This window comes from Xyrauchen texanus, chromosome 17 (genome assembly GCF_025860055.1).
Source record: "Xyrauchen texanus isolate HMW12.3.18 chromosome 17, RBS_HiC_50CHRs, whole genome shotgun sequence".
Taxonomy (NCBI): domain Eukaryota; kingdom Metazoa; phylum Chordata; class Actinopteri; order Cypriniformes; family Catostomidae; genus Xyrauchen; species Xyrauchen texanus.
In genome coordinates, this window is record NC_068292.1 from 22,994,826 (window position 1) to 23,018,306 (window position 23,481).

Here is a 23,481-nt window from a genome sequence, read left to right on the forward strand (position 1 = left end):
ACCTCTTTGAATTCCACGGTGTTCAATATCATAAAATTAGATAAGATATTGATATCATTGGCTTTAAAATGTCATAAATCACATTAAAATGACCATATTTATTTAAGGAAAGTAAGATAACATCACAGCTCAGGAAACTATTTTATTTTTTAAATACAAGACATAATATGCATTTCCATTAATGCAAGCATTGAAAACCACAACAGTTTTTAACTACAAAAATATTATTTAATTACAAAAAAATAAAGGATGTCTGTTTTGGGCCAACTTGAACTTTGAATTCAAATATGGTTAAAGTTCACACAAAGAAAAAAAAAGTCCCTGCATCTGACCCCTGAACCTTTTCTTGAATGTCATTAGACTGCTTATCACAGATTTGTTTGCAAAAGTGCAAATAGCACATTTTCTGCCTTAATATAGATACAAATATACAATCCTTCATCATATACCTGGGAATGACCTTCCCCTTCTTTTTCAATGTTTTAAATTTCTTCATCAAAGCAAGGACAGAACACTTTTCTCATCCATTTAAAGTCATTTCAAATTCAGAATAAGAGCCTATAATTTCATTAAAGTTTTTTAGCCAAGTTAATGCTGAGGCAGATTAAGACAGATAAAGAGCTTCAACGGGGTGTGTTAGCAACACAATCTATCTGTCCATTTATGTTCATTGAGGGACGTCGTCTTCAGAGGGCCAGCCTCAAATAAATACAGAAGTACTCCTCTGATTAACGGGAATGAGTTTCTCACTTCGAGTTGCATTACATGTCTTCATATTTATTGATATATTCAGCCCTTGTTCTGCCAAACCAAAACTGTCACTTCAATATTCCGGAAAATGTATTAATAACGGTAATAATAATAATGTTAGGTAACAGAACTGTACTCTACATGCTCTGCACTGTTAACAGTACTCTTGGGAAAACAGTTCTTCAGACAGTTAGATTGATGTTAAAGCAATCAGAATGTCCTTTGATGAAGGTCTGTGGTGTGTGGTCATTGATGTTGCAGCGGTGCACTGTGTATTGGAGGATGGTGCTATTGTCATAGCAGTGCTGTAAAGTTGCTGTGGTAACATTCACGATTTAATCTCAATGACCTTGATGAAGGGCAGGCTTTTGTTGGTATGGGTGGATGGTCTCAGAGGCTTGCTGTGGAGAAGACATAAAAATGCACAGTAAGAATGTGCAAAGCAGTAATTGGCCAAATATTTTGAGTATTTGCATAAAATAATTTGCATATAGGTATCAAAAAAGTTTGCATGTCCTACCTGTAGACAATCTGCGCATTGCTATCTGATGGCAAGTATGAATTCGACCTTTGACTCCCCAAGTAGTAATCCATCTGATCACGCATTTGTTTGTTCTGCAAGCATAATATATTCAGAAAGGTCAGTTATTAGAAAACTTTAGTGATATCAGAGATCAGATGTTAGGTTCTGTGTCTGAGAACTGACCTCTGCCTCCAGCATGGCCACCTTCTCCTCCAGCTCCCTGATCGCCCGGTCTCTCTCCTGAATTACCATGCGTGAGTTTTGAAGCTAGACGAAACATGGATGGAAAAATTAAGTGAGCTAATAGGCATGTCATATGTTGCAGTGCAAAAAAAAATTCTTAATAAGTGTAAGTAGAGCAAATAACTTTACTTGAGAAGCAAAATTAGATAAGGAATTAGGGCTTATGTCAGAGAAAATATCTTAAATTAAGTGCATTTTTCTTACCCCAATAGTAAATAGTTTCATTTAGCCTTAAGCTTAAATAACAAACTTAAGTGCCAATGGGGTAAGAAAAAAAAAAACTTAATTCATGTTATATTGTCTGAAAGCAAGTCTTTTAATCTTAAACATTTTACTTCTCACTTAAATCCATCTTATTTTAAGGATGTTTAGATATTTTGAAAATAAAGACAAAAATACAGAATAAGAAAATCTTTTTTTTCTCTGTAGTAGTAGTAGTAGTAGTAGTATAGTCTGAGAGTGCTCGCATGTGTACCTGCTCAATCATTTGCCTGAGTTTTCTCTGTTGACTCTTGAGCATGTCATCCAAGTGATGAATCTTCTCTCTCAGAATAGCATTTTCCTTCTCCTGCTCTTCCAAACTGTTACAAAAAAACCAATATTTTAAAACGACACCCAAATAAACCTTAATGCTCCAAAAGGCTACAATGACCCTGTTCACTGCTGGTATTAAGATACGTTTTTGGTGATCCGATCACAAGTGGTCAGCTCTAAATACAGCTTTAAACAGGGCCTAAAACTTTTATGATTGGATCAGAAAAAAACACAAATGCCAATCCATCCTAAAAGCGTCCCGGACAGGAGTGAAGCACCACCCCTCACCTGTCAATCAACCGCTGCACTAAAACGAGTTTTAACTTTGCCATTGTAAGCAGCTTTAAAAGGAAATAACGGTCCAATCTGAAAATTTTAAAAAGCCAATATGCACAAGCATGAGAACTTCACGTGTCTACTTTAGTATGTTTGATATCAACAAACAGTGACACAGACGAGAAGTACAAAGATCTGAAGCTCAGGTTAATACAGGTACTACACTAAAACGTTTGTGCATAGAATTTCAACTGCATCTGGAAGAAACAGTGGACTGGCTTTGTTTGCGCTTTCCTTGTCTTTTCTGACTTTTTCACGTTTTATTATTATGCAGTAACACAATGTCATAGTGATTGATGTATGTTGTCATGAAATCAGAGACCCTCCTCTCAAAACACGGATCACCCAAGATGCATCTTAATATCAGGTGTAAACGGGGTCAATGTAAAAAAGAGTGAGATATCTTTGGCCCCCCACCTCTGCCTCCCTGCTTGCCCCTCCTTGTTTTTTTCCCTCATCTGCAGGAGTTCGGCTTGTTTGGTCATGAGCTGGTCTCTGAGGGAGGAGCTCTCTTGCTCCATCCCGCTCATGAGACGTTGAAGGTCTTGGATCTGCTGATCCTGCTGCTCTTTGCTCTGTTGAACCCTCTTCAGATAGTCATTCTGCTCAGATAACTGCTGCTTGTACTGGTTAGCCTCTGCCTTGAAAAGATAAAATACAGGGAAAAAAATTCAAAAGACGGCACAAAACACACATTTATGGCAGATGTTGTTTGGACACTATTGTAAAAACTTACATATGCTATTTACATTATGTAGTAACAAACTATTATAGTAGCGTATAATAACATACTGTAATAATTACATAGAGTTTAATACCATACTATTATAATCTATAGAATTATATAATACACAAACACATACTTTTCATTTTGTCTAGTAACTATTATAATAGATGAATAAAGTAGTACCTATCGTATAATAACATAATAATAATAATAGTATTTGCTATGTTTTTTGGGGGTGAGCTTTTTGCCTTTTAACTAATAGAGACAATTCATTTCATAGTATAATAAAAATATAGTATTTGTTTTCATTGTTTATTTTGGGCTTTTTGCCATGTTATTAATAAAGACACTTTTATTTGCATTTATTTACTTGACAGGTGGTTTCTTATAAGTTTTTACATTGCATTTATAATGTTGTAACATCCATACTTAAAAGCCATATTTAAAGACTTGCATGATTAATAGTTAATGTTAGCTACTAATAGTTAATAGTTCAAGTTACTGAAAATTAAGTATCATTTTTTAAATGTTAGCATTTTGGTGCATCGTTTTGACATGAGAGGTGTGCTTAACGCTGATGCCATTTTTTTACGTAAAAGATGCCATCAGGGGCCAATTAGGAAACGGCACGTTATCATGAAAGAATGTGCAATCTCACCCCTCCACACTGTTCTTTCCTAACCTGGATCTAACCCAGCTGGCCAGACAGAAAGCCTGCCACTGTATAACAATAACTCACCACCTCCAATATTGAGTTAAAACTTTCAGTGTGACTTTCTATAACATTACTCTCCTGTGAAGTCATTTTAGGATCTTGAAACTGGAATATCGATTCATACAGGGAGAGAGGGAGACCCACACAAGGGGAGGGGTGAGGTGGGTTGGTAAGTTATGAACAAAAAGGAAAAAGTGTGTTGTTTGTGACTTACCAGCAGTTTGTCTCTCTCTTCCTGGTTCCTCTTCTCCGCCTCCTGCAGCTGACCATACAGACGCTTACTGGCCTCCCTCATCTTCTCTCTCTCCTGCTCATCCACACTCTCCTGAGATATTATGAAAAACTTTAACAGTCAATAATGGTAGATATGAACACTTCGAATTTCCATCTGTTGTTTGGTCACAGTTGAGTTTGTACAGTGGGGGTCCAAAAGTCTGAGACCACACTAAAATTCAGATTTTGAGATTTTTTTTTAATATTTCAAAGAAAGGATATGTATAATGTAAAATGATGAAATTTTTTTTAAGATTCTGGACTATTTCTAGATCACCAATCAAATAAGCAAGTTTGTAAGATTGACCATGTGAACTCCATGGTACAAAAGATTTTGAAGCAGAAAAGATGCTCTTTGGAACAGAATATCATTAAAGCCAAAAAACAATATTTATAATAATAATAAAAAAGAGAAATTCCTAAGCTCATAAGAATTATTATTTTTTTTATTTACACTTGTGTCTTGTGTGTCAGACTTTTGGACCCAGTTGTACATGTGTTGATGGTGTAATTGTTACATGTGTCTTGCATTAGTTACGCAACATATTGGTTAATACAATAAATAATTAAGAGCACATGGTACACATGGTAAGCCAAACAAGCTATCCCATAGTCACATAGACAAAATATGTCCTCATTACTTATTTCCATTGAAACACACCCACATCTTCCCCAGCGGCAGTTATTTATAGAATTGTGTAAGCCAGAGAGGACGAAGTGAGAGTGAAAGAGGGCGGGACTCCTCTGTGCGTGCGTCAATGGGGTGTGTGTGTTCTAACAGTAAAAAACTGAAGTCATAGCAAAGTTTTTCCACCCAAATTCCTGCTTTAACAACCCAGACACACACAGCCAGTTGGGAGTCTAATCCACACTATTCATGTTCTATGATAATCCTTAAAGGAATGTGCTGTCACCTGAATGTAGTTTCATTGAACAAAAAAAAAAGAATTTGAAAAATGTGATATGATAAAACCAGTTTAGCAAATACTATCAGTTACAATGAACCAAGAATAAATATGGCAGGCGGCTGGACGTGTTTCCCAAGTTTAATTGAAGTTGTGCATTTTTGTGTTGTTTCCATAGTAACTGTTTCCTAATTAGTTCCTGTGGTAAAGAACATGGGTGTTTACCGATTTGGGTTTGTTGATGTGCTTTGTACTAATGGAATGTGGAGATTTGTTTGGGTGTCAAAGAGCAATTAACAAAATTATACAAAACCTCCAATTATGACCTAAAGGACACAGATTTCCTCATCACATTACAAAACATGACTACACTGGAACATTATAGTTATTTAATCTAGAAAAGAGATATCGATCTGTTCCAAAACCTAGTGAGCTGCGTTCTAAGAAAGCATTTTAAGACATAGACGGACTCTTAACATGAGGGGTGTCCCAAAAGATGGCAACCTAGTTATATTGACTCCTAAGCATTACATGTTTCCTTTATGGTTAAGCATTACTAGAATGCACTGACAGACAAGACCAAAGAAATGTTGATTATAAGCACATATATTTTATTTCATACTGAAAACGATAGAGAAAAATAGTTTGGTGTAAGTAAATGGATTATTTGACCCAATATTTGTATGTGCTCAGGATTTTTACTATATTATATATGTATAGTTAGCTTAGCAACATGCTAATTTCAAGCTCTATTAAAGTTAATAACGAGTCAAGGACAGTCTATTGTGCAGAGTGCTATATGTTTCACATGTGTAGATGCTGCCTATGTAAAGCGTTTCAAATAGGTCACTTATGACATTTCATGTCGTTAAGGATTCTGCTTAAAGCCAGCTGTCTATAGATAGTGAGGCAGTTCACTTGGTTTTAAAAGAGAGCTTGTGTGTGTGTGTGTGTGTGTGTGTGTGTGTGCGTGTGTGTGCGTGTGTTTGTGTGATTTTGACTGAGGACAATTTTGTAAGTTACAAATTAGTAATTACAAGGGTATTATGCTATAAATGTGATTTATGAGGACATTTCTAGTGTCCCCATAATTCAAATCGCTTAAAAATCATACTAAACAATGTTTTATTGAAAATGTAAAAATGCAGAAGGTTTTCTGTGAGGGTTAGGTTTAGGGGTTGTGTTAGGTTTAGAGGATAGAATCTATAGTTTGTACAGTATAAAAGTCATTATCTCTATGGAAAGTCATCATAATGATAGGTAGACCAACATGTGTGTGTGTCTGTGTGTGTGTGTGTGTGTGTGTGTGTGTGTGTGCATGCAAAGCAACAGGGTACATAAATCTCTTACCTGTTTCTCTAAACCACTGAGGACTGAATGAGTGCCATTTACTTTTCTGGGACCAGTACCAGCTAACACCAGCTGGAAGTGAGAAAAAGGGTGAGGGATTCAACATTTTAATGGTTAATATAACTTAACAGAACGTATAAACCCATCTGCAGATTAATGTGTTTGTTTGACTTACCTTGTGTTCTGTTCTTTGACTTTTAGCTGCCATCTGCTCCCTGAGGTTCTTCAGACAATATCTTACCTGCACACAGTAGAGCAGAATTTTAATGTTCATATTCTGAAAACATGTCAAAACAGAAAAAGGGAAACCAGAAAATAAGTAAGAGAGGACAGGAATATTTTGCTCTGACCTCCTGTATTTGTGAAACTTCGTCTGAGAGCATCTTTAGACTTTGTTGGTGTCTGGCTTGTGCCTGTTTACGCTCGTCCAGATATATCTAAAATTTAAAACACACATATAAAAATAGAGGGAGTGAAAAATAGATTACAAAATTATAGATGATCTAATTAGCAATACCATAAGAATTAAGCACATTGGCACTGGAATGACTGATTTGAACTTGAGTCTGAATATACAGGGTACCTACAACACCTTTTGACCAATGAATTTCTATGGCTTTTCCATTTGTGATAAAATTATTTGTAAAAATCCTAATCCAGTTATCTTAATTGCACTAAAAAAGCCCTTATACAAGGAAAGGTCCAATGGTCTTTTAGATATGAAAATATCAGGTCATTTTAAAAAAAGTATTGAATGCTACTGTTATCATTGGGCATACAGTATGCATGTATGTATCATTTAAATACACTAAAGAAATTCACATAATCTTTCCATGGCTTTATATGATTTTATACATTCCATTGACTTTTCAGAATCTGGAAATTATGATTTTTTAAAATGACCTGATATTTTCAGGTTTAAATGACCATTGAACCCCTTGTATAAGGGCTGTGCTACTGTACTACTATCTGAGAATTATAATAGGGAGTTCTTATAACCAGAATTTATCATTTTACATTTGAATCATTTTCGATGTCAGTAAAACTGACCCACCTTTATGACCTCAATGGGCTCCTCAGGCGGCTTGGTCACCTCTGTCTTCAGTGGCTGCCTTTCACTGGTTGGTTGCACCAAATCAAAAGCTCTGCCGATTGGCTGGAATTATATGGTGTTATTGAGTTACATATCGGACATGCCACAAACCTCTCTACAATGTTTCATGTTGTACTTTTAGAGATGCCTGCTGTTTAAAGTTGTCTAGTCCCTTAGATTGTTGGGAAAGAATGCCCATGTCAAAATCTAACTGAAAGTCAATTTCCCACTGAGATGAATAAAGAGATACATCAACTAATAATAATATGACTAATAAATCTAGGGAACAAATCAAAGAAAATTTTGAAGGAATATTCTAGACTGAGAGACTAGACTTTAATTATGACTAATATCACTGCACTGTTAATACATATAGTGTGAAACCTTTTCATGGAGCCATAGGCACTTTTATCAGAGGCTTTTCAATGTATTGCATAAGTATACATGTCTAAACTGGCTTATAGGCTTGGCCATCATTTTCTTGTATTTCCATAGTCATTTGGGTCGTCATTCAGTTTAGCAAATTCCATGTCACAATCTAACAACATTCTTGTCTACTGAGTCATACAAATGACATTATGTACTTATTAAGTACTTCTTTAATATAAATGCTTATATGAACACATTACAATTGTTTTTGTTACTGTAGTAACATTGTAATTATGTAAATGTTTAATGAGAAAACTAATGTAAAGTCTTAATCTTTTTATTAGTTAATTTCATATGAAGAGAAATTCTCAACAAACTGAAGGCCAGCTCCTTGAAAGGACCATTTTAAAGCACATAAAGGATCATTTATTGCTCTGACTTTCTCAGAATCAACCTTTACATTTGCAGGTCTTTGCAGAAAACAAGGGTTTGTTTCTAAATACTAAGTATAAATATCTCTGACACACAAAGGGTAGCAGGAAACCCCCAACCAGCAGGAACAGATGTAAACGTGGGGAAATGGGAGATGGAAAGTTTCTGGAGCCTGTAATAATTAGCCTCTGGTTCTGCAAGAATGTCTTGTGTAGAAGACCCTTTCCGCTGGAACAAAGCCTGTTCCTTATGTTTACAGAGCTTTGGCAGAAAATCATAGAGAGAGCGAGAGAGAATGGACCAAGAAAGGGGGGCAATTCCATACATTTCAGAATGGAACTGATTTTACAGAACCCATATTGGCTCTCATGCCATAACAAATTGTTAAAAACATACAGCAAGTTTTCAGGTTCAATAATACTTTACTAATGGCATATCTTACAATAACGACAAAACATTATGGTGTCATTTTAAACACCTGTGGCCATATTATAAAAAACACCTAACTCTAAAATCCTGTCTTATCAGTTTAGTAACCTTGGCGATTTCAGTTAGGACTCACTGTACTTCTCAGGTTTTCACTTAAGACTCAAGATAGGAAGTTTCTGTGATAAACCATAAATGTAAAACTTGGTTTTCAAACTGGCAGGATCAGCCATTTAGAACTTTTTCAGAGTCAAGTTTCAAAATTATGTTTACAAAATACATTTTACAGAAATTTACATTAATGATAAAAAATAATGAGTTACCCTGCATCTGTAGCTAATCTAGCTTGTACGTCTTCCTAATTTACTGGATGCATGTGTGTTCATATGTGTGTGATAGAGAGAAAAAGAGACATTTACCTTTTCTGTGATAGGCTGCTGTTGGTTCTGGTCGTGTAGAGTGAGTCTGAGTCTTCTGTACCCGTTCTGAAGAATGAGGAATAAAAAAAGGTGTGAGAAGGATGCAACAAAGAGACCATTTTAGAAAGTGAAAGGGTGGGAGCTGTATGGATGAGGGGAACATGTGGGGAGTAATGCCCTCTAAAAAACAACAAGAGCGAGAGAGAGAGAGAGAGAGAGAGAGAGAGACTGACTGGAGGCCAATGGACCATTAGAGTTTGGCATGAAGGTCATGATTACTCAATATGAAACAAAGAAAAGAAAAGAAAAGAAACTAAAAGGAATTTACAGTCTAGTATTTATGATGTATGAAGATTGATTTGATTTTCTTGCAAAATTTCTGGAAAATTCCTGAGCCACGCTGGCTTGCCAAAACTTAAAATTTGAATGTAAATTTAAATCGTGGAATAGAGGGAGGAGGCTGCCACAAATCTAAACGGAACAATGCACTCCAGTGGAGAATGGAATATTGCCATGACAACACTGCCACCCATTAACAGCATAAACTATGTCTGCTGGACAGAGGAAGAGACCAAGCAAGGGACCTAAAGCTTTGCCAAAAACACAAATAACTCTTACGCAACATTCAGATAACATCCACATGACCAAATTAAGAGATGTTGAAAGGACTTTGTCATATTAAAGAAGCTAAGAGTGTGATGGAAACAGAACAACTATACAATATGTGGTATAATAATAAATAGTGAATATAATTTGATCAAACATATAAAACAATAAGAAGAAGAATTAACCATTCAAGCAAGCCACAGAAGGCTTGATAAATGTGAGTGTTTGGATTCAAAGGGATAGTTCACCCCAAAAATTACAGTTCTCTCATCATTTACTCTTGCCATCTAAGATGTGTTTTGTATTCTCTTCTGCAGAACACAAAGATTTTTAGAAGAATATCTCAAACTGTAGGTCTGCACAATGCAAGTGAATGGTGGCTAGATCTTTGAAGCTCCAAAAAGCAGATCAAGTCAGCATAAACATAATCCGTTAAACTCCTGTGGTTTAATCCATGTCTTCTGAAGTGATCCAGTTGGTTTTGGTTGAGAATATACCAAAATGTCCCTCCTTTTTCACTTTAAATCTTGACAACAGTCTCCTTGGCGATCATGATTTTACTCTCAATTACACTTCCTATTGTGCCATCTGTGCATGCGTCAAGCATTAGGAAGTGTAATCGAGCTTGTAATCATGATTGTGCCTAGAAACTGCAATGGCAAGACGTACAGTGCAAATAGAGTTCCATTTTGGTCTGTTCTCACCCAAAACCAACTGGATCAATTCTGAAGTCATTGATTAAACCACTGGAGTCTTATGGATTACCTTTATGCTGAACTTATCTGCTTTTTGGAGCTTCAAAGGCCTGGCCACCATTCACTTGCATTGTATGGACTTACAGAATTGATATATTCTTCTAAAAATCTTAATTTGTGTTCTGCAGAAGAAAGACATTCATACACATATTGGATGGCATGAGGGTGAGTAAATGATGAGTGAATTTTCATTTTTCAGTGAATAATCCTTTTAAGCATGATTCCGGAACAGTTTGCTTAAAGTAGCCAGTAGGAGTCATTTTGTGGTGAGGGATGGGAGGTCCTAAAACACTGTGTGCCAGAGTGCTAGCTTTCAAATATTTTATATATTGTTCAAAATGAAAAGAAATGTACAGCATAATTTGTTTGCAGATCCAAATAGGTTTGTTATTTTATATTAAATGCAATAAAAATGTGACAAAGTGTGTCCAGAACTGTATACAGGTCCTTCTCAAAAAATTAGCATATTGTGATAAAGTTCATTATTTTCCATAATGTAATGATAAAAATTAAACTTTCATATATTTTAGATTCATTGCACACCAACTGAAATATTTCAGGTCTTTTATTGTTTTAATACTGATGATTTTGGCATACAGCTCATGAAAACCCAAAATTCCTATCTCAAACAATTTGCATATCATGAAAAGGGTCTCTAAACGAGCTATTAACCTAATCATCTGAATCAACTAATTAACTCTAAACACCTGCAAAAGATTCCTGAGGCTTTTAAAAACTCCCAGCCTGTTTCATTACTCAAAACCGCAATCATGGGTAAGGCTGCCGACCTGACTGCTGTCCAGAAGGCCATCATTGACACCCTCAAGCAAGAGGGTAAGACACAGAAAGAAATTTCTGAACAAATAGGCTGTTCCCAGAGTGCTGTATCAAGGCACCTCAGTGGGAAGTCTGTGGGAAGGAAAAAGTGTGGCAAAAAACGCTGCACAACGAGAAGAGGTGACCAGACCCTGAGGAAGATTGTGGAGAAGGACCGATTCCGGACCGATTCCAGACCTTGGGGGACCTGCGGAAGCAGTGGACTGAGTCTGGAGTAGAAACATCCAGAGCCACCGTGCACAGGCGTGTGCAGGAAATGGGCTACAGGTGCCGCATTCCCCAGGTCAAGCCACTTTTGAACCAGAAACAGCGGCAGAAGCGCCTGACCTGGGCTACAGAGAAGCAGCACTGGACTGTTGCTCAGTGGTCCAAAGTAATTTTTTCGGATGAAAGCAAATTTTGCATGTCATTCGGAAATCAAGGTGCCAGAGTCTGGAGGAAGACTGGGGAGAAGGAATGATGGTCTGGGGTGCCATGTCAGCTGCTGGTGTTGGTCCACTGTGTTTTATCAAGGGCAGGGTCAATGCAGCTAGCTATCAGGAGATTTTGGAGCACTTCATGCTTCCATCTGCTGAAAAGCTTTATGGAGATGAAGATTTCATTTTTCAGCACGACCTGGCACCTGCTCACAGTGCCAAAACCACTGGTAAAGGGTTTACTGACCATGGTATTACTGTGCTCAATTGGCCTGCCAACTCTCCTGACCTGAACCCCATAGAGAATCTGTGGGATATTGTGAAGAGAAAGTTGAGAGACGCAAGACCCAACACTCTGGATGAGCTTAAGGCCGCTATCGAAGCATCCTGGGCCTCCATAACACCTCAGCAGTGCCACAGGCTGATTGCCTCCATGCCATGCCGCATTGAAGCAGTCATTTCTGCAAAAGGATTCCCGACTAAGTATTGAGTGCATAACTGAACATAATTATTTGAAGGTTGACTTTTTTTGTATTAAAAACACTTCTTTTATTGGTCGGATGAAATATGCTAATTTTTTGAGATAGGAATTTTGGGTTTTCATGAGCTGTATGCCAAAATCATCAGTATTAAAACAATAAAAGACCTGAAATATTTCAGTTGGTGTGCAATGAATCTAAAATATATGAAAGTTTAATTTTTATCATTACATTATGGAAAATAATGAACTTTATCACAATATGCAAATTTTTTGAGAAGGACCTGTATGTGTACATTAGTGGATATGTGCATATGTGCACAACAGGCAAAAACATTTAATAAATAAAAAGAGAAAAAGAGCGCGTTCCACATTCAAATGAGACGCATTCCAGTCATTCTCTACACTCACCCTCCATTGACCTGAAGAACAAACGACACACAGCAGCTATAACATAAGGGATTTTTTTAAATAGTCATCCACTAGGCCGCATGGAGATGTGTGTATATGTGGCATGTTCTCTCTGTAACCCACATGCCAGACGTTACATAATGCAGTTTCATAAGCAAACAAAAGCAGAATTGCACATACTGTATATACACACAGACTGCTTATGTATCCCAGTGTGACATTCCATGGTTTATCACAGTGGGACAATACACTCTATATAGGACCATAGTTATTTATGCCCTCAGACAAGTTATTAACTATCTAACCTTCATCAAATTACCATGATGCTCTCTATAATCTCTGTTTGGTCCAGACGACAAAAGCATTCCATGTAAAGAACAGCTGTATTATACAGAATGTCATCAAAAGGGATTACAGCATTAGTTCGCTGATGCCAGTTTGCAAATGTAAGCTGTTTGAGTGATAAAGGCCTATTATTATTATGCCCATTACTAAATCTACGAGACAAAACACAGCCACACCTCGACCCAACCGGTCATAACAACGTATTTATCGTAATCATATCAACAAGACAAAAGTACCACAACAACACTACCAGGATGAAGGACAAACTAGACCGAACTGTCTGTATCAACAAAACGTCAAGGAATATATACAACAGTACATAACACTACAATTTGAAAACTGGAATCAAAGCAGTTAGCTAAACATTTATTTAGCATTGTACAGAATTTGAAATGTCCTTCTATATTTACCTGAGTGAATCTACAGGTCTTCTTGGTTCTCTGCTCTGTGAGCAGTACATTGACTTGGACTCTTTCCGTCACAGCCTGTGACTGTGTGACTGTGAGTCGGGTGTTTCCACAGAAGGCAAAGTAGCATTGAGAATCGAGAAAAGCCAAGTTTAACACCACACCTCAACCCGAGAGAGCAACAAAGGCAGAGTACATACACACAAAAACACACCTGAAAGTTGACACGCACCCAGCAAAAAAAAAAAAAAAAACAATTAACATGCCTGTAATGGGAGAGGAATAAAACATCTACCGGAGATAAGTTTGTGAGGATTCTGAAGGCTATTCTGTACAGAAGAGTGTCACTATATACATATAATTTAAATGCACACACATAGACAAGCATACATATACAAAATTTTGCATATATGTATTTCCTTGATAAGACTAGCTAAAATGAATCAGAATCATAAAATGACCATTGCTTCCTTTAAATTACAAAATTATTTAAATAAATATATATATTTTTTAAGTCAGTGTAAATGTTCTACATTTACATTTCTGAAACTACGAGAGCAAGTACTGAATAAATAATTTCAGTTGAATCATTGTTCACATATTATGCAAGAGCTCTGAGAGATATTTCATATTGCATATTGCGTGTACTAAAGGAATAGAAGGCGTGGCATAGTGGTGATGAGTAAACATTCAAGAATAATACAGCAGAGGGAGATATGGAATGAGATTGAGTGCAAAACAATTGTGTTTCCACTTTAAATAAAATAAGGTCAGAGTGAAACCTGAGAAAGGTGTAAGGTGCACAGAAAAAAGAGGAGAGAAGAAAGAGAAAGGGGGAGAGAGGGAGAGATGGAAATAGAGAGAGGGTTGCTTAAAAATACAATCAGGACACAGTCACAGGAGTGGTGAAAAAGGCAGACAAAAGGGCATAAATCTTGAAAATGTTGAGATCCATGAGTGGAATGTGTCATCGGATACAGGCCTCTGGGCCTCTCACAGAGAGTCAGACAAAAGACCTAATCACACAAGCACTTTCCTTGGTCAGATCATGCAAGAAAACTGAATAGCTCCTGGAAACCTGAGACTGTATATAGACAATGATGACCTTACACAGACACTGAATCTGAATGATTTGCAACATCAACAATGGGACCATTAACCTCAGAGTTAATTTAATACATATTTGGGATAAGAATGTTTAAATTCTAAACACCTCTTGAGTACTACTGTTTTAACTTAATAATCAGCATTGCACATACTGTATAATCAGTGCTTCAAACATAAGACAACTACATTTCACCAAAGTTTTCTGTAGCACTCTGTTACCTCAGTGCAACACAATATAGGGCTGCATCTAACGATTATTTTGATATTCGAATAATCTAATCTAATTAGAACGATTATTCGGCTATTCGGCGATTATTGCAATGATTAATCATTAGCTCTTAACCAATTATTCAGCTTGTGGCCTGACTTAAAAGGTTGTATTAAACGTGCTTACTAACTATAAAGAGGACAAAATCATCTTTTAAAAATACCACAAAATGACATTCACTGAATTAAAGGGAAAAAAATATATTTTTTTAAGTTTAATTCAGTAAAGAAATTCACTGCAAAAAATCTGATTGTTATCAAGTGTTTTTGTCTTGTTTTCCATTTAAAAATGTCTAAAAATCCTTAAAACAAGAAACATTTACTTGAGAAGCAACATAAAAGATATTTAGAGGATGTACGGTATCTTAAATATAAGTGTATTTTGTATACAAGTGGTTTTTTTTCAAGTGGTTATACTTCTGCGAGCCCAGTAAATACAAAATATACGTATATTCAAGATCTATTCTCTAAAAGTACGTATAAATATCGTATATGCTGCTTCTCAGGTGAATGCTTGTTATTTAAAGGATTTTTAGCTATTTTAAAATATTTGTATTTTTAATATTATATTCAACATTCTCAGATAAAAAAAAATTTCTTCTGCAGTATAGTTCCTTAAGTAAATGTACATGGTTTTAAATGAGTTTTAGATATTTTTTATTGGAAAACAAGCCAAAACAAATCATAAACGTATTTTGTTGCCGTGTATAAGGTGAACTTCCTCTCTCACCTTTTTGTTCACTTCAATCCATTTTTAACACAAAAACTAATTCTAGTATTAATAAAGCTGTGTATTGCCAATTTTCTTCACAATAGGAAATGCACAGTGATATATTTTATGATTCATTAAGTCGTGAGCCGTCACATTATAATCTAGCTGCATTAAGTGTGTGCGCTCGAGGGATGAGCCTCCGCGCGACTGAGTGTGCATCACCCGGATGCAGTTTCATTCTCTCCACCTCAGATCGGGACACATTGAGCAGCTCATAGAAGAGGTGCTGACCACACAGAGAAATGCCAGTTTTGGAGTTTGTAGTTACTTACATGACCTTTTTCCTTATTATCTGAACTTTAATAAAGCTATAATGAATTAAAACTGTGTAACACAGTGGTGTTTCCTTTAAAGAGCTCCAGCTCCACTTATTCCACAACGAGAGTGCTTCTGTATTTACTTATTTGTTATTTTTGTATAATTCCCTCATACTTTGTGATCTACATAAGATGAAGCTGTTTGGAAAGTTTAGAGTGCATCTGGAGTGTGATCTGTGTAATTCTTCTGCTCTCACGAGTCATCATTACAGGTTAATGTGATCTCATGTTACGTTAAATGAGATCAAACAAATTTTTGTGGACAAATTGTTATTGTCGACATTGTTGATAACGTCGACTAATCGTTTCAGCCCTAACACAAACAAGTCAGCTTTTCGCATAGTGTACCTACAATAATGTATGTGTTGCTACTGTACAGTGCATTTATGATATCACAGGCCTGATAATTGTCCTATACTTGTAACAAACTGTCTCATAATGTGGATTTGATCTTGATGAAGGAGCACAATATGTTAACAAAAATTTTAAAACGAAGCCACATGGAAAGTAAATAAATGTTCTGCAAACAAATATTTGCCATTTGACTCCTCGCCCTTTGACCAATTTGAAAGATGTATTGATCAAGGGAGTGGGAATTGCGGGATATGGATGAGAATGTGGACGAGAGAGAGAAAGAAAGAGAGAGAGAGAATAAGTCGCATAGACACGATTAGTTGAACAATGGTATTAAAACATTTTTTGCAAAAAAAAAAAGAAAAGAAAAAACACCTTGCATAACCAGATGTCATCCAGCTTGCCAGAGCTTCAAAGAACTACTGTATGCTTTGACTAAAAGGGGAGACTTGTTATGAGTTATACTCATAGTCATGTTTTCTAAACATTTAATGAACAGATAATTATTAAATTATATTACATTAAATAGTATTATAATTATATTATTAAAGTCATTATAAGTTCTTACAAACAGGAAGTGTGTCAATGAGAGTGTGTTCCTCTAAATATTTAGATTCAGAATGTGCTACTTTATTTTAGCCATGGTCCTTGACTTTGTTTGTGATACTGGTACAGACAGAGTGTTCATTAAAGAGCTTCATGTACTGACAGCATTTGTTAATCTTGTTTTCATATTTGCAAATGAATAACATATGCAAAAACAGTAGCTGCTGCAACACAAAACGGTGCAGTGTGTCAAATGGTTCAGCTTTCTGATAAACATACTGTAGTCAACATTGTTTTGGGGAAACCCTTGGACTACATAAACCTCATTAACATATTAATTAGCACTAATAGAAGATTCAAAGTCTTAATACAATTACTTTACACATTAGGCATCGTAGGGTCTCCAAATTAAAATTAAAAGGATGGAAGCCTGCTACAGTCAAGCAAATACTTGATGACCTTAATTTGACTTTGTAAAGCCTTTGGCCCAATTCACAAGCAAGATATGCAAAGAAAACAACTTCACAATCTTCCTGTTATATGACTGTCACCTTATCACCATAAAAATATCTGTTTTAATAGCTCTAGTCCATGCATATTCTGCAGGAACATACAAGGCCATAAAACTAGTAAAAGCACAACGCTGCCCAGCAACACTCGGCAAAATGAGAACCTGGATGGAAAGATCAAGTTAATAATCATCTTACTATACATCGCATTGTTTAACAAGGCTACAAGAACTCTCCATGTCTGTGCCAGTTATAGAGATTGGAGCAGATGCAGACACGGCTGGTATTTGGATTAATACTACCCTGAGTTCTGGCAGAAGTACCTCTCACAGGTTATTAGTGAAATATCAAGTAATTGGCATTTAACCTGATTTAGCATCTGTTGTGCACAGAGTAAAAGACAAGTGAAGGCAAGGGAGGTTTCTGTTCAGTGCACCATTACATTATATATATATATATATACTTATACTGTTCATCAATGAAGATCCACATTTAGATTAAGATAATCTTACAACTATTGCTGAGACTGGAATAACACCCTCTGCAGAGTCGACTTTTTAGATCACAGGGGCTTTTGGTTTTACAAACTAAAGGTAATTATGGACCATTGGAGTGAATCAGTGAATCAGTGAAGAATTTGGATAAATTATGGTAAAAGTTCATTTGTAAACATAAAAGTTTGAGGTCCACAAGCAGGAACAAGTAGCACATTTAATATATTACCAGGAAGAAATTAACACTGTGTTACAGTAGATCAAAGTTCTCGTTTTATGAGTATGCTGACCTAGAGGCCAACGATTGCGTGCATGCAAACCTTCTTCCAAAATGGACAACAAACTTTACAATTAGTATGACTTCTTTCTGACATTCATTCGAAATAACAATGCACACAACAAACAAAAAATGCACATGAACACATGCTACTATTTGTTTATCATATTCTCTATTTTATGTAGTAGAAAAGAAAATGTAGAATGTAGAATTTTCTAGAAATAAACTACAAATAATGACAAAAACGTATAAAATAATTAATGAAAAATATTTTACTTATAAACTTATAAAATGATACATACCACTCTGTCATCCACTCTGATTTCATCAAACGTGCACATACTCCCCATTCGATTCATTTTAACTAAATGGAGTGTAACTAAAACGACTATAAATAAATAAATATAAATAAATACGTTTTTTTTTTGGGTGTTAAAAATCCTTCTACGCTCGTTTCGTAAGCGCGAGCACTCGTCGTTCTTCTGTGTAGTTTTACTGTGATTTCGTCTGATGACGTTAATAATATATAGCCACGGCACAGGTCTCCTCGGGCGTTAAACGGTTTTGTCAGACACTCCCTCCTCCTCTTCTCAGGTTTCTCAGTAGTTATAACGCGTTAGACCGAAAACTTTGGAGTGATCTCACTGGCTTGGCAGCTCTTTCTATGTCTTTCGGCTCTTTCCGCGGGGGAAGAGCGTCACATGCTCGTATGAATCACCTGCGCTGCTGGATAGACATGCTAATCTCATTACACTATCCTGGGGTTACAGAAAATTAAGCAAGCGGATTAGACAGACTCTTTCTACACAGTTCTTTGATAGAGAATATAGTATGTAAAAGGTATTTGAAACACGCCTGTTCTAGTGAATTGAGGAAGAACAGAAATGTTTGGAGTGCAGACCTTCGCCCACTCAAGGTCGTATTATCTTTTACAGTTAATGACACTGTATCGACTAGCATGCTGTGTAGCTGGTCTGTGTGTATACACTACATTGAAGTCTTGGCTGCAAAAAAAAGCTATTGGACATTTTCGCCGATACAGTTGGGCTTTCATGACAGCGCCTCAACAGCGGGGCATATTGTCAAAGGATATGGTCACATTGAAACTTGCCACTAAAATAGTGACGTAGGTTTAATGTGAACATTGGGGTTGAAAGAGGAATGTGTCCCCACCATCACTAACACCAAAAACAAAACCTATGCCTCTCGTCTTATCTACACCTCCTGCATTAAACAGACTATTATTGGCTTTTCAGCTAAATTAAAAAAGGAAAACAATGAGGAGCCAATGATTGCTGAGACAACAATAATGGAAAAGGTAACACAAAAATATCAAAATATTGTTTTGGCTAAAAAATTATTGCAATGAATAAATTGTTTAAATAAAAATGAAATGTATAAAACATACACTTTTGTCCTAAGAACACATTTAAACCTTTTGGTAAAAATCTGCCTCCATAATATAATGAACCCTTGTTGGTGTAGCTATCATTATGAGGACTCTCCATAGACACAGTGATTTTTATACTGTACGAACTATAGATTATATTCCCTAACCCTAAACATAACATTCACAGAAAGCTTTCTGCATTTTTACATTTTCAATAAAACATTGTTTTTTAAGCGATTTGAATTATGTGGGCACTAGAAATGTCCTCATAAACCACATTTATAACATAATACCCCTGTGATTACCAATTTGTAACCAAAAAAAAGTCCTTGTAAACCACATAAACCTGAACTCCCATCACACACACACACAAATCTAATTAAAGAGAGTTTTGTACTAGATGTTTTAAAAACAACATCTAAAACCACTGCTAGAGGAAACAAATATCATGTGTTTAGACTTTTGACTCCAAAACTTATCGTTACTGAGATACAGTCTTAGTGACAACTTCCCAGTGTGACAACTAACCCATACAGTACTGTACAAAAGTCTTATTCACATTATATTAAAACATTTGTCTTAAAATTGTTATTTTTTTATATTCTGTTTTCAGTGAATTGGTAGGAAATATAATTTTTAGATTTCAACATTCCCTTTGCAAATAGAATTGATTAGAAAAAGAACAAGGAGCCCTAATACCAATGGTCTGGCCCCCACAAAGCCTGGATCTCAACATCATTGAGTCAGTCTGGGATTACATAAAGAGACAGAAGCAATTTGAGACAGCCTAAAAAGAAGAACTGTGGTGAATTCTCCAAGAAGCTTGGAACATCCTATCTGCCAACAACCAAGATAAACTGTGTCCAGGTGTATAGGAGAATTAGAGCTGTTTTTAAGGCAAATGTGGTCACAACAAATATTGATTTTGCTTTTTTTTAAGTTTACTGGACTTTGTATGATGTTATTTGATAAATGAAAACTACATATGCAATATTTTTGAAGACATGCACATTTTTCACAAGTGCCTAAAACTGCACAGTGCTATTATATATATATATATATATATTGAGTTGAAGTCTGAAGTTTACATACACAGTAGCCAAATACATTTTAACTCAGTTTTTCTGGTGTAACTGTAACTTTTAGGACTCCTTGCTCGCACTCGCTTTTTCAGTTCTGCCCACAATTTTCTATCGGATTGAGGTCAGGGTTTTGAGATGGCCACTCCAATACTGTATTGACTTTGTTTTCCTTAAGCCATTTTGCCACAAGTTTGGAGGTATGTTATTGTCCATTGCGACCAAGCGTTAACTTCCTGGCTGATATCTTGAGATGTTGCTTCAATATATCCACATAATTTTCCTTCCTAATGATGCCATCTATTTTGTGAAGTGCCCCAGTCCCTCCTGCAGCAAAGCACCCCCACAACATGATACTGCCACCCCCCATGCTTCATGGTTGGGATGGTGTAATTCGGCATACAAGCATCACCCTTTTTCCTCGAAACCTAATGATGGACAATATGGCCAAACAGTTACATTTTTGTTTCATCAGACCAGAGGAAATTTCTTTTGATCTTTGTCCCCATGTGCACTTGCAAACTGTAGTCTGGCTTATTTATAGCGGTTTTGGAGCAGTGGCTTCTTCCTGGCTGAGCAGCCTTTCAGGTTATGTCAATATAGGACTCGTTTTACTGTGGATATAGATACTTGTCTGCCTGTTTCCTCCAGCATCTTCACAAGGTCCTTTGCTGTTGTTTTGGGATTGATTTGCACTTTTTGCACCAAACTACATTCATCTCAAGGAAACAGAATGCATCTCCTTCCTGAGCGGTATGATGGCTGCATGGCCCCATGGTGTTTATAATTGCGTACTATTGTTTGTACAGATGAACGTGGTACCTTCAGGTTTTTGAAAATTGCTCCCAAGAATGAACCCAACTTGTGGAGGTCCACAATTCTTTTTTTCTGAGGTCTTGGCTGATTGCTTTTGAGAAAAGACTCTCACTGTAATACTGTACAGCTGCACAGTAAAAGACACATAGCAATGTCTGTTTATAGCAGTCTCAATATTGCAAGGGGTTCTTGGTGTTTCAGACCAGCTTTACAGTAGAATTCACTGAAGTTGATGATGAAAAGAAGTGATGGGCTTAAGAGATTACAATTGTTATATTAAACTGGAACTGCAACAAAAGGAATGAACCTTCTAGAAAAATGTTGCGTTTCTGCATGCTCTACCATACCTTTTATGCAAATGTCTTTACAGGTGCTGCACAGGTACTGTAGAAAATGTTTAGTTTAAACATTAAAATGGTTTAATTATGTTTAAACAATCAAAATAGTATAACCTATATCACTATAATCAGAGTAACAGCAACATATAATTCTGGAATATTCACCATTACACAAACCATACCTTCCTTTTAAAGATAGCTTCAGCTATATTTATAACAATGTCAATTAAGCAATAATCATTTTCACAGAATGGGTTGTGACAGTGATACAGTTGGTTGTGATTGTGTGTTTGGGGTGTGAATTTAACAAAAGGTGAATCACAAACGTTTACATGTTTTTGTATGGTGTCTTAAAGTATAATCTTTTCTCTTTTTTTTTTTTGGCAAAATAACAAACGCAGTTCCCGAAACATATCTAAATGGGTTTCACTTGAATCCTTTGTGATAAGACAAATCAGCTAGAAGCAATAACCTGACTTAATATGAAACCATCTGGATTTCTCATGAAAAACAGTTGAAAAAGACAGAGCATAACAACATAGAGACATTGATTGAAAGCATGGAAAACATTACATACATTTAACAAGAAATAACACGTTAAAAACGCAATGATTCAGTGCTTAACATGATTATATTTGTATAGACTGCTTTACACCTTTCCATTCAGTTTCTGTTTGTTCAGCACCAACTGTTGGGAGATACGGTTAAAAAATGTATTTTGACAACACCTGTCATTATTATATAGTTAATTCACATGGATACCTTTGCAATGTGTGTATGCTGCATGATGCTGTGGAGTTTTTTTCTTCTTCTTATCTTTCTTAGGTAAATGCTTAATGACTCTACATTATAACAGGCCTATCAATTCTTGTTACAACCCCCCAGCAATGGCCAAAATGAAACATTGCTGGCAATACAAGCTGGACAGAGCATATATAAGAACATACAGCATGTCTTGTGATGTCTGGTTTACAAAATTATGCCAGTCATTATTTGTAGAGGATATGCAGTTGTTATCTGCTTTTTTAGATACTTTTATCCAAGCGACTTCATAAGCAATTCATCTTAAGGAGACAGTGGTATGAAAGAGAGTCAGGGGCTGGACGGCTGGACAGATGCTGTCTAGACAGGTTGACAAAGTAGAGCCTAGTGTGTTTGTGGCAGTGTTTACATCCAGGTTGGAAAATAATTTTTGTTTGGGAAGAGAGGTAGAGACAGCAGTGGACAGGCATGTGTGTGAAAGAGAACAGAGGTTACGGTAAAAGGAAGTCATGTTGAATTGAACAAAGTAGTGATCAGGGACATGTAAAGGAGTAACACGAATATTTGTGTTGGTACAGTTATGTGTAAAAATGAGGTCCAGCTGGTTGCCTTATCTGTGAGCTGCGAGGCCAGAAGATTTCTGTGGTGTCGATGTCAATGTGTAATTACCTATTGAAGTGGATTTACAGGTTATATTTAAGCCTCTTATAAATGTGGGGTGACAAATTAATTTTAAAAAGTTAATTTAATTTCGTTTATGTAATGAACTTGCTTGTAAAATAATACAAGCTGTCCTGTTTGAAATTTCATGTCAATTACACATTTTAAAACAAATTATTAACGAGGTACATGTATGCCTATAACAATTAAACACTTGTATTATGAAAAAGTGCAGTGTGTCATAGCTGTCTGAATGTGATCTGCCAGGTCCAGTTTACCATCTCAGGTGTCTGAAAAATGATCATTTAGAGTGACACCTATTGAGCATTTTCACATAGTAAAGGGATGGTGTAGACTCACACTATCAGCTCTTGGTGAAGAATACTTTCTAACTCCCACACGTAATCCATTTTGATCGACTCTTCTCAGTAGTTTCGATGCAA

The 23,481-nt window shown here is 36.1% G+C and overlaps 1 protein-coding gene across 1 annotated transcript; it reads right to left on the reverse strand.

Moving 5' to 3' along the window:
- Positions 1–103: 103 nt before the first annotated feature.
- On the reverse strand, positions 104–18,503 carry LOC127657816 (tuftelin-like). The gene is made up of 12 exons (XM_052146735.1): positions 18,296–18,503; positions 9,096–9,161; positions 7,411–7,512; positions 6,707–6,793; positions 6,532–6,597; positions 6,357–6,428; positions 4,043–4,153; positions 2,804–3,027; positions 1,992–2,097; positions 1,457–1,540; positions 1,271–1,365; positions 104–1,151 (listed from the first exon to the last, which is right to left on the reverse strand). The coding sequence occupies exons 1-12, from the start codon at positions 18,350–18,352 to the stop codon at positions 1,079–1,081; spliced, it is 1,143 nt and encodes a 380-aa protein (XP_052002695.1). The 5' UTR covers positions 18,353–18,503; the 3' UTR covers positions 104–1,078.
- Positions 18,504–23,481: the final 4,978 nt, after the last annotated feature.

Bases quoted from the DNA above. Each gene is read 5' to 3' on its own strand.
- LOC127657816 (XM_052146735.1), bottom strand. From the start codon at position 18,352: ATGAATCGAATGGGGAGTATGTGCACGTTTGATGAAATCAGAGTGGAT. The intron at 6,429-6,531 runs GTAAGTCAAACA...TCTCACTTCCAG, and splicing joins GTCAAAGAACAGAACACAAG to CTGGTGTTAGCTGGTACTGG. The intron at 3,028-4,042 runs GTAAGTCACAAA...TATCTTTTCAAG, and splicing joins AAGAGAGAGACAAACTGCTG to GCAGAGGCTAACCAGTACAA.